Source organism: Dermacentor silvarum, chromosome 4 (genome assembly GCF_013339745.2).
Source record: "Dermacentor silvarum isolate Dsil-2018 chromosome 4, BIME_Dsil_1.4, whole genome shotgun sequence".
Classification (NCBI taxonomy): domain Eukaryota; kingdom Metazoa; phylum Arthropoda; class Arachnida; order Ixodida; family Ixodidae; genus Dermacentor; species Dermacentor silvarum.
Genome location: NC_051157.2, coordinates 14,887,353 through 14,899,345, shown reverse-complemented (window position 1 = coordinate 14,899,345; position 11,993 = coordinate 14,887,353). Strand labels below are relative to the sequence as shown.

The following is an 11,993-nucleotide window of genomic DNA, read 5'->3' as shown; positions in this document are numbered from 1 at the left end:
GGCGGGCGGCGAGCGGGAATTCGCAAGCGCTATCAGCGCCACCGGGTGGGTCACGTGAGATCCCGCTGATATCGCCCGGGTCTCTTTGGTCTCCAGCAAGCGACGACGGCGGAAGTCTCTGCCGTCGCTCCCGTATTCCCGCACGTGGTTAGTCAACCGCGTTCTTGCCGCGGCAAACGCCGCGGCCCCCCCGTATTCCCCAGTTGGTAAGTCGGAAGCCCTTCTTTACCTAGTGTATTATTCTCTTCGAGGGAACCCTCAGCGATGTCAACTATAGCTAGCTGGCCTGCTCGAAGTGTTAGTTGCAGTCGTAATAAATGCTTTCCGATGGTACACGTGGTTGTCGTCATTTGTTTCCTCGAGCTTGTACCGGACCGCGGTTGATGCGCAGGCATGCGCCAACCGCGGGGCTCGGTGTGTCGAGGCAGAGGGCTGTCGGCAATACCCCCATATCCCGACATTTTGGCGCCCAACGTGGGGCAAGCTCTTGGAAAACGGGACGACGATCTGTCCGGACCAGCGTTAGGCCTCAGCCAAGGCGTGATTGCTAGCTAGATCTGTGTGTGCTTTCTTGAGGGCGAGTTAACGCTGCGCCAGTGTCGCCGAACTCGTGTAATCGCTGAGATTTGCAGCAAGTTGTCTTTTAAGAGTACGCCCGAAGCGAGTGAGTGCAGCAGCCGGCGCGGTGGTCGATTTTCCCCTGTACATATGTAAATAACCTCCTTTCTGTATCTTTGGCTCTGGGAGCCGGGCGCCGGAAACGCTGGCTAGGACGTCAGCGGGGCGCAGTCCCAGGAGTCGGCTCGGAAGCTGCGGGTTGAGCAGCGAGCGGGGACCACTTAGCTAGGCCTGCATCTCCTCGCGGCGGCTCATTGGAACCCTTTATGGGTCTTTTGTGGCATTGGTATCTGTCATGGACGCGATTAGGCCTAAGGCTTTGCGGAGCTGCCGGTCGCAAGTTCGAAGACGACCATGCCATGACATTTAGCGGGTGCAAACGGATTCGCTAGTTTTACTATACTCGCCCGAGCGGAGAAACCTCGTTCGAAATAGAAAGCTTATTTTGTTCAGATGAACTCAATATTTTGCGGGCGGAATAACCGAAATCTCGGGGGACCAGAGAGCGCTTTGTTCATACGAGCATCGCCCACTTTCGCGCTGTATCGGACCGGAAAAATTCGGTCGAAGCGAATAACTTCATTCAAACGAACTGGATTGTTTTTTTTTTTGTTTTTTTTTTCTCGTTGCCGCATAAAGCTATGCGGTAGACGGGTGGTTCAGCATCTTGTCAGACAGCCGACGCTGCGGCGGCCTCTACTGCCTTAGTTCTAAGTGTTTGTGGAGTGCATTTGAGCGACTTTGCAGAACGAGTGAAGCCTCCTGGACTTGTTATTGCGGCCATCGTCCACGTCCCTGCCTGCTGTCTCGGCCCCTCCCTGTTCGCGGCCCGATGCAGCAGCACATGGCAGCCACAATGAGGGAGGCCCACCATCATACACTCCCACGAGGATGCGTCGGTGCGAGGTTCATCGAGCCGGCGCGCGCGCCGCTTCGAGAAAGTCCTGACCCGCTGTTCCCGGGTGGACATTGCGGCGCGCATCTTGAGGGCAAGCCATCTTCAGCCCCCGTCATCGTCAACCACTGTGACGGCTGCCACATGTGGGCGGCCGCCACACAGGACTGTGCTGCCTCTCAACATGGATTCGGACATTTCCTGCCGGAGTTTATCATCGCATCTGCTCGGATACTTTGTCAATGCCGTCGTTCCAGCGATTTCTCCGCCGTAGGGCAATATTTAAGGGTGGAGGGATGTGGGAATCCTCGGGTCCCATAACAGCCGCACGGGCAGCGAACGTCGCGTGAAGCGCATGCGTGCCAGGGAGAGTTGGGAGAGGGGAAACTTTCCTTCCGCGGGCGGCGCGCGGGAATTGCAAGCGCTATCAGCGCCACCGGGTGGGTCACGTGAGATCCCGCTGATATCGCCCGGGTCTCTTTGGTCTCCAGCAAGCGACGACGGCGGAAGTCTCTGCCGTCGCTCCCGTATTCCCGCACGTGGTTAGTCAACCGCGTTCTTGCCGCGGCAAACGCCGCGGCCCCCCCGTATTCCCCAGTTGGTAAGTCGGAAGCCCTTCTTTACCTAGTGTATTATTCTCTTCGAGGGAACCCTCAGCGATGTCAACTATAGCTAGCTGGCCTGCTCGAAGTGTTAGTTGCAGTCGTAATAAATGCTTTCCGAGGGTACACGTGGTTGTCGTCTTTTGTTTCCTCGAGCTTGTACCGGACCGCGGTTGATGCGCAGGCATGCGACAACCGCGGGGCTCGGTGTGTCGAGGCAGAGGGCCGTTGGCATCCCCCCATATCCCGACAAGTGCACATCGAGCAACTAATACGGCTGTCTCGAATGGTGCGTCTTAACTACTTTTCACGCGTGACGCTGCAAGTAGCAGAGGAACCCATCAACACATGCGTAGGTTGGACATAATGCGCTGGCGGGTGCGGAACGCGTAATGAAGGCGTAATCGCAAACATGCGGCGATAATATATGCCGCTGCGTTTCTCGCATTTCGTTCCAAGCAACATAAAACAAACTTTTAGATGCGGAGCATCTTATAGCGGCGGCCTGTCCCGCGGCGTCGTTGGCGTCGGCGTCCATCCGCATCTCTCCTTATTATTGCGATAGCAATTATATGGACACTCCAAAGCAGATTTCTGCCGTCGGCGTCGCCGTGAGGTTCCGTATGACGTCAATTGAGATGAAATCGTCGCCGCGCGCCGCCGAACGCTGTATGTGCGAGTGAAAGGTCGCGAGGGACGAGCGCTTTCACGGGGAGTGAACGCACGGCGGAGAACAAACGCGCGTTCTGTGCCCCCTTAAGGGCTGCAGAAGTAGGCGTCTCTTTCCTCCTTTACAATCACCATATATGTAGAGCAAACGCGCCTTCTTCTGACGCACGAAAGGCCCTGGGGGGGGGGGGGGGGGAGGGAAGGGAGGGGACGTTTAGCTGCGGCACCAAGTGCCTATTTATATCAGAGGCTCCGGCAACAGTCACCAACGCCGCACGAATTTTGTGCGAACGCGGGCAAAACGCCGACGGCGTCGACAACAGTTCTGCGTGTTGCCGGTGCTGCTGCATGTCCAAGTTTATACAGCTGATAAAGCTACTATCATTACTCCTTATAGCTCTCTACAAATTTGCTATCGCAATTGATGCTTCGCCTTTCAAGTGAAACTGCGACAACTTTTCTCTCCACGCCAGCTGTGCGATAACGCCTCTCTCCTCCTCTCCCCCTCTCCACGCCATCTGTTCGATAACGCGCTTCTCCCTCCGTGTCTTCATCCGCCACCAGCGCGATAGCGCGCGCATGCGCGCCTGTCTCTCCTCCTCCTCTCCCCGCCAGCTGCTTATATAAACCCGGTGCATGCGCCGCTGCCTGTTGCTGCTTCGGTTTAGTCACGCTGCGCCGTCCGATGCGCTGAATGGACGCCAACGAATCTGTCAACGAACTGTCTGGCACATCTTCAAACAGCAGCAGCCAGTTCATTAACAGAACCGCGAGCACCTCTGAAGACAAGGCTGCGCAGAGAAGAGCTCGCGACGCAGAACGTAAACGTCGGCGACGCGCAGCGGATCCAGATTCAGTTCGCCAACGCGAAGCCGCTTCGAAACGTCAGCGTCGAGCAGCGGATTCCACACTTCGAAACGTCAACGTCGAGCAGCGGATCCTGAGCTTCGAGAACGGGAAGCCGCGTTGGTTCGTGAACGTCGAGCAGCAGAACCTGAGGTTCGGGACCGTGCAGTTCAACGTAAACGTACGAAGCGAGCGGCGGAACCCGACCTTCGAGAACGTGAAGCCGCGTTGGTTCGTGAACGTCGAGCAGCGGATCCTGAGCTTCGGCAACGTGAAGCAGCATCGGTTCGAGAACGTCGAGCAGCAGCACGGCGTTCACGCGATGTGATGGTGACCAACGCAAGTTAACACGTAATAAAAACGTAATAATACCAAGTTAACAACGTTAATAACAACGTAATTAACGCTGTTATAAAGACCGCGATGCTCCGCATCAGCCCATGGTTCCCCTCGGGAAGATGGTGTTTATAATTTTTTTCTGTAACGCCCCTTTCCAAACCATGAACAGAAAATTTTTACAAAAAGCTTGAACGTGATTTATACCGCGTTCAAACAGGAAACAACACGTGTTACTGCGGGGTTTTACGTGCGATAACCATCATATGATTATGTGGTGCACCGCAGTGAAAGGCTCAGGAAATTCCGACACCTGTGGGCTCTCCAACTTGCACCGACATCACGCGGTACGTGGTCTCTAGCGTTTCTCTTCCATCGAAATGCCTCCATCGAAAAAAAAAAATGGTTAAGGAGATGTACACAAAAATGATAGAATGAAAAACATGTATAGAATACCTGAATAAATCAAGCAGGCTAGGTGACTATAGTACCGCCCCGTTTCAAAGGGGATGCCAGCACGAGGTCGCGGGATCGAATCCCGGCCACGGCGGCCGCATTTTGATGGGGGCGAAATGCGAAAACACCCATGTACTTAGATTTAGGTGCACGTTAAAGAACCCCAGGTGGTCCAAATCATTTCGGAGTCCCCCAATACGGCGTGTCTCATAATCAGATTGTGGTTTTGGCACGCAAAACCCCAGAATTAATTTTTTAGTAAAGCATCATCATCATCATCACCATGCGTAGTACGATGCCGCACGTGGTAATGCGTGTATACTGCGGACGCGGTAAACGTGTGACGTCGTCATGTCTGCTGGCTCTTCCAAGGAGGGCGCACGCGGTTCTTGGATTTCCAGCTGTCTCGCGGCGTACATCGGTTTAATACTTTGCAGATGCATTGGTCCCAGCGTGATTCTAGGCACCATGCTTGTCTGTTTACTGCGCCCAAACACTTATGGGCTCATCATTCACTAGGAAGGTGAAGTTGCCCGCTCTTGTATCATCATCATCAGCCTATTTTTAAGTTCACTGCAGGACGAAGGCCTCTTCCTTGTATAGTCATTGTTAAAAAAAGCCGACAGATCCCGCGCCCTGTTGGAATCGATGTTATGTGAAGCAGTGTGCGGAGAGCCTACCAGTTTAACGAAACGACCATGAGAGCACCAAGACGTAGGCGGCTGTTTTATGACCTTCATGACACGCAAGTCATGAGATTCATGTCATGAGTCCTCAGGAGTCCCTTTAACTATGCCTAAGAGACCTTAAGGCGAAATCCTTTGTCATGATCATGACTACCTGCATGACTTCGACCATCAACATTTAACCTTTTCCTTCACTTAGTACCACATCCGAACCCATTCCATTGGTTTATGAGTGTTATTCTGTTTTCGCTGAGTCATTGTCATTTTTGCTAAGTCATGGTCATGACTGACTTCTTCCACCATCCTTTATTGTTTCCTTCACTTAGTACCCACGTCCGAACCCACTGAAGTGGCTTTCGAGTGCTAACCTTTTTTTTTGAGTCATTGTCATTTTTGCTGAGTCAAGCTCATGACTATGACTTCTACCACCATCCTTTAGTGTTTCCTTCACTTAGTACCCCCGTCCGAACCCATTCCAGTGGTTTTTGAGTGTTAATATTTTTTCGCCGAGTCATAGTCATTTTGCTGCGTCAAGCTCACGACCATGACTTCTACCATCATCCTTTAGTGTTTTCTTCACTTAGTGTCCACGTCCGTATACATTTCAGAAGTTTTTGAGTGGTAATCTTTTTTTTTCTCTGAGTCATTGTCATTTTTGCTGAGTCATGCTCATGACAATGACTCCCAACATCATCTTTTAGTGTTTCCTTCACTTGTACCCACGTCAGAACCCATTTCAGTTGTTTTTGAGTGTTAATCTTTTTCGCTGGGTCATTATCCTTTTAGGTTGCTGTTTCATGACCTACTTGACACGCATGTCATGACATTCATGTCATGACCTATCATTTATGTTCGCCATACACTCTTGTCATACTATGCCAATTTTGGTACTTTCCTCATACAGTCTTGTCATACTATGCCAATTCTGGTGCATTCCAAGTTAACGAAACGACCATGAGAGCACTAAGACGTAGGCGGCTAGATAGATAGATACTCACATGAATCTCAGGACTAGGAGCGAATGAGCTGCGTTGAAATGTGCCCTGGCTGTGTTTTTAAATTATTCTAAAAAGGTATCCGTACACAGCTATACTTTGGCGCTGAAAACACGCAGCTTCGTCGAGTGGAGTAGCCACGAGCCGGAAGAAGGCCGCTTCGACTTCCACGGGCAGCGAGACCTCGTGGCCTTCCTGGAGATGGCCCACAACTTGAGCTTTATGGTCATCCTGCGACCGGGCCCTTACATCGGCGCCGAACGAGATATGGTGCGCACACGCAACGTCAGATCGTTTCTCCCAAAGCTGGCAAAGTTTTCTCGCGTCCAAGGAGACATATAGAAGTGTAGGTGAAGACGAAGTTGGCGCGTCTGCTCGCCAAATTTAGCGATGGCCTTTCTCGCACATATGGTCCTGCCTCTGGTTTTATCGCGTTGCGACATTACCAATATACAGGACTATTCGAAAACGCTGTCAATACTGATCATATCGAAGTCTTTCGCCAAATGAGTTTAGTGAAATGGTCCAGCGCTTCTGTAGTCACATTCAATTTGCCATCGACTTTGCTGTCTGCTTTGTTGGTAAAGCCACTGATTCGGCCAAGTGATCGTCCTGGGTTCGATCCCTGGACTATAACTAATGATTCCTTTTAAGTGCGAGAATTTCATTGATGGATTCCAATGATTCTGCATAAATTCTCTACGGAAGCCCTCTAACTTCTCTAACTTCTCTGCTAAAGATAGAAGCTGAAGCATCCAGAAATGTTTGGGGTATCATGATTCAGTTCACTTAACGTCATAGCACTAAGCAATGACGAATTTTACGTCTTGACAACGCCCAAGTACTCAAAAATTTATCACCAGTCGAGCAACGCAAAACTGGTCCATACAGGCATCGCCACCAACGGGACTTGAAATCAGAGCAACTCTTTTAGTGATCATTGATCAGCCTTAGAACTAAGCCTAACGCTGTTTTTTTTTTCCGTCCTATAGGTTTTGACCCTTCTTTCAGACAACGCTTAAAATTAATAATGAACGCCCATTACAGCTTGCGTCACACCGTTTAAGGTTGTTTTTACTACCAGCCTTAATTGCTTTCGTTAATACAAAATTGATGTATGTGGATTAAAGTACCAAGAAGACAACGACTCTAACAGCTCTTTCTTTTCTCAGTTCAAAAATTAGTCAGCAGAAACTAAATGTTTAACCTCTTTACTGAGGTGTTTCACACGCTTTCGGTAGTTTTGTGAGCCTATATATCAGTAATGTAAAAAAAAATGGTGGGAACAGTAATGCCAATTATTCCAGTTTTGAGCCCCAACCAAAAGGAAATGTTTCTTCAATTACAAAGAGTAGAAATAAATTCAAAGCGAAAAGACAGAAGGAAAAAAAAACATAACACATTGGAGCGAATCGGTACACGCAATAGTGTTGGTGTTATTTCTACAGTGCGACGAAACTTTTGCAGGGTGGCCTTCCGTACTGGCTTTTACGAACAGATCCCAGCATTCGCCTGCGAACGATGGATACAAGTGAGTCCTTGTGGCGTATGTTTCCTTTCTTCAATGGCATGGCAACTTAAGGCGTCGTGCACAGGGCTGATATTGATGTGTAGCCATAGCAATTTATGTCAGAGCGCCAGCGTATGGGCAGTCTGCTCTGTGCGCTAACCTGAGCAAACTTTCTTTTTCTTTCAAAATTTTCAGAAGCGACGAGCGCATTTCGTCAAGACACACAGTATATGTGACTTTCTGTAGTTCATCACGAGGCAAAAATTTCTTACAGGATACATCAAATTTGCGGACCGCTACCTCGCCGAACTTTTCAAGCGGATAAAGCATCTCTTCGTAAGAAACGGCGGCCCGATAATTATGGTTCAGGTGAGCATACCTATACGCCAAATGCCTGCGGTTTTCGTTGTTGCCAGCAGTAACGAACGCTCATGACAAAAGTGATGCTTGCTCAAAATGTACCGCCTATTTATTTATGAAAGGAACGATAAAAGTGCGGTCTGTTGTCATCCCCATGCTGGTGGCGTCATCTTGGGAATTCTGATGTAATAGTTCAGCCGAAATCCGCTAGGTGGAGATAAGTAATTAAAGGGAAACTGAGACATCCACCCAAATGTAGCAATTTGCTACAATGGAAACCCAACAAGGTTCCTCGAAAGAAAGCCTCGCAGTTGAAGAAAAATTCGTCCTGGTCCGGGACTCGAACCCGGGACCACCGCCTTTCCGGGGCAGCCGCTCTACCATCTGAGCTAACCAGGCGGCTAGCAGATGGCAGGGCGAAGTCGAATTTGTCGACAACTCGAAGCAAAGGCAAGTGTATGATGTAATAGTTCAGCGGAAATCCGCTAGGTGGAGATAAGTAATTAAAGGGAAACTGAGGCATCCACCCAAATGTAGCAATTTGCTACAATGGAAACCCAACCGGGTTCCTCGAAAGAAAGCCTCGCAGTTGAAGAAAAATTCGTCCTGCTATGATAAATGAAAGTCCCCTACAGAAACATTTGGGCTGCGCTAATCCTCACTTCAAAAAGAAAAGATAACACGTTCTTGATGATTGTGTTGATGCTGACACATTATTCCGGCAGATTGCCAGAACATTTACTCTGTCTCAACAACTCCATGCACGTAGTGCAGCGAAAGCCAACAGGGGGTGCCCTTCTGGACATTTTCAGATTCCGCTAAATTGTCGATTTCTGCAATGCCGGAATTTTGAGCTAATCGGAGAGGCCGCAGCAGTCTTTTGGGTCAATCAGAGCTCACAATATGATGTCGAAATTGACAAACTCAGGCAATCTGGTCTGTGCTTTCTCTGCTAATAAGCGATCTCTTGCTCCTAAATATGCCGATAGGTAATAGATTCGAGTGTATTAATCTAACGATCTTGATTGACTTAGCATGTGTTTTTTTCTGTGTTATTTTAACGTCCTCTGTCGTATTGCCATAGTCGACAGTGACGCCTGCGTCACATGTCATATCCCTATAGCAAAGACTGGTAATACGGGCATCGCCGCAGGTTGAGAACAAGTACGGCTTGTCCAGGGAGTGTAACCGCACCTACCTTCGTCACCTGCGGGACTTGATGCGCCAAGAGCTCGGAGGCGACACTGTGCTTTTCACCACGGACCGCGTCGGCGTGGGCACCATGTCTTGCGGAAGGGTAGAAGGAGTCTACCCGGCAGTCGCTTTCGGAGCTAGTACGTGTGGCAACAACACAACACTTAAAAACGCTAGGAAAACGAGTGTGCGAAAGAAATTACTATCAGCGGATTATCAGCAAAGCAGCATGAAAGTCAGTAGCGAAATGTGTGACTTAGTTGTGCATGTCTGATATTCACCTGAGCAGTTGTGTCTAGGGTTGCGAATCCTCCAGGGGATGTTGGGACGGTACAGGGATCCTGGGTAAATCAAATGTGAAAACGGCCTGTCTTTAGAGGGTTATTGATGAGGTGGACTGTAAAGGCTACAAACCTGCATTCTCTTGTAGGTTAGTTCATGCTTGACAGAGCCGAATGCTTTGTGAAAACCTGCGCGGTCAGTAACACCTTCTTGGATTTAGCGAACCTTTCTCATTTGTAAGCGCGTACTGCCGTTCTAAATGTGCTGCTATCGTGTTCATGTTGTTACCGAGTTCAAGTGGTTTGGAATAATAGCTATCCCTATCAGTACAGAGTTACGGAGAAGGTGAAAAAAAATAAAGACCATGACGAATTTCTCACCACCTTGGCAGCAGGAAGCGCCAGGGACAGTTCACGCCTCTCGACTAAAACAAATTTTGTAGATAAAAGATCGAAGTAAGTCTGATGTGACGTGCATTCCTTTAGTATTGTGAAAGAAAAAGAAGATTACGCGAAGTCGCACAGTCGATTCTTTTAATGTGGCTCTTAAATGTGCATTTTTATCTGAACGCCATCCTTTCTGTTAGCGTCTATAGCTGCAGGATAGTGCGTTTGAGTGCTACATTTTCTAAACAATTTCTTTCTTGGCGAGTTGCCCCTTCTTCTCCGTATCGCGTATGTCTGTCTCTAGCCTCGTTCGTGGGCAGATCACGGAGATGGTGCAGTCTCAAAAGTCTGGACCGGTCTCTAAGATAACGCAGTCGAGAAATTTAGGCAGTGTGACGCTCCTCCTACTCCCCTCGAGCGAGGGGTGACACGATAGAATGCCGTGCACAGTGGCTCAGACCCATTCTCACCCCCAACTCGTTCAGGAAGGCATTGTCTTTGATCCACTTCAACTTTGAATCACCTTACCACTTTTTTTTTCTTTTTTACTCGTACAGCTTGCCCTGTGGCATAGATGCGACATAGGGCCGTTCGAGCATACAGAGTCACAAATAGTGGTGAATGTCCGCTGTGGACACTTGCGCATGTTATCTGTGAAGTTAGCTGACGTTGCTTGAGGCGCGGCTGTTTGGCAGTGCCAACGTTTCATTTTTTTTTTTCATTTTTGGCGCGCGGCTTTTCGCAGTGGCCGATGTGTCTGATGCGTTCGCCACCCTGCGACTCTACCAGAAACGGGGGCCCCTATTCGTCTCTGAGCTGTATACAGGCTGGTTCGACCGCTGGGCAATGCCCCACCAGCACATGGATCCTGCCATGGTCGCCAGTATGCTTCGCCAAGTCCTGCTCGCCGGCGCTTCGGTAAACCTGTGAGTGTCCGCGCTGCAAAAAGCTTCGCTTGTAAGCGGAGCTCTTTAGGCGAACGCTACAGAACTTTGCTGACCGCGGCGCCACCGCCGCCTTGCCGAATAGCTCACATAGAAGAGCACTCACATAACGAGTCGGCTTAGTATGTAGCCCCATCTGTACTATACCGCTATACAGATGTGCCGGTGACCGGCTTGGTTCTCTAGGCGGTTACGTTATGGGACACCAAACGGTACCTATATATTTTCAGTGCCACAAATATATGCCTTCAAGCGCATAATTCCTTTATTAAAACGAAGCTTTCTATGCTTTCTTTCCCGTGTTCTGACGTGTCTGTTCGGTCAGCTTTTTGCCGAGTAATGTGGGCCAGGCCTGGATAGGAGGAATAGGGGAAAAAAAAGAGAAAACGTTTATTGATAGAAAAGTAAAATGCACAAGCTAGCGGCTTCGCCTTCTCTTTGCTTCCAGCCTGCGCCAGCAGGAAGGGTGGGGGTGAGGTGGCCTCAGTCCTGGACCTCTACGGACTCTGTTCACCGAGCCTGCCGCCGCACCAGCTTGTGCTTGTCACGCGAGTCCGCGCTGCACAGCACTGGAATGGCGCTGATCGGAGTTGGGGTTCGGAAAGGAGGGATAGTAGTGCAATTGTAAACTGGGCTGATCCCGGAGACAGTGCAATCTGCAGTCGCGTAAATGGCGTGTTTCTCGTGGCGGGGGTCTCCTCGTCTTACTGATTTTCCCGGCAGGTACGTAATCGCTATGCTGCAAACGCGTTACAGAAGACGAACAGCTTTATAGCACTATGTAGTTAACAGCTTCACAAAAGCATCGCTTCACATAGACTCCAAAATTTGCGTTGTATCTTTTTCAAGGTTAGTGTGCCAACTAGCCCATGAACTTGTTCTTGCAACTTGTGAGAAGGCTGCTATCTTGCTTACCCGCCGACCATTGTAGAACTTAATGTTCGGCTTGCTGGTACGTATAGTTGTATACAACAATGTAAAAAAACTTTTTTGCTTGGCAGACAATCACTCCGATCATCCACAATCACAGATTCACTAGAAACGCATGCAAGGCCGGTATTTTGTAGCGATGCCTTTCCGGTGCTAATGCCATTTCGCGCTTATCGCGCTTTGTCAGTGGTCAGAGCGACGGTCCGGTGGCGTTATCAACGGGATCAGCCGGCCGTGAGCGGTGGATGATAAGACTAGCATAGAATAAGTCATAAGGCATCGCT

General features: G+C 49.6%; 3 protein-coding genes across 4 annotated transcripts in view; 2 read left to right on the top strand and 1 right to left on the bottom strand.

Moving 5' to 3' along the window:
- LOC119449495 (uncharacterized) overlaps nucleotides 1–11,993 on the bottom strand; it is a 117,658-nt gene that overhangs the window by 10,709 nt on the left and 94,956 nt on the right. The gene's annotated exons all lie outside the window — the stretch shown is intronic.
- LOC119448221 (beta-galactosidase-1-like protein) overlaps nucleotides 1–11,993 on the top strand; it is an 87,711-nt gene that overhangs the window by 50,297 nt on the left and 25,421 nt on the right. The window lies entirely within an intron of this gene.
- LOC125944652 (beta-galactosidase-like) lies at nucleotides 8,833–10,946 on the top strand. Its single transcript, XM_049665246.1, has 2 exons — nucleotides 8,833–9,307; nucleotides 10,581–10,946. Exons 1-2 carry the CDS (start codon nucleotides 9,193–9,195, stop codon nucleotides 10,763–10,765), a joined length of 300 nt encoding a protein of 99 aa, XP_049521203.1. The 5' UTR covers nucleotides 8,833–9,192; the 3' UTR covers nucleotides 10,766–10,946.

Excerpts from the sequence above, each read along its gene's own strand:
- LOC125944652 (XM_049665246.1), top strand. The coding sequence starts at position 9,193 with ATGCGCCAAGAGCTCGGAGGCGACACTGTGCTTTTCACCACGGACCGC. Across the intron at positions 9,308-10,580 it reads GGCAGTCGCTTTCGGAGCTA|TGGCCGATGTGTCTGATGCG; the intron begins GTACGTGTGGCA and ends GGCTTTTCGCAG.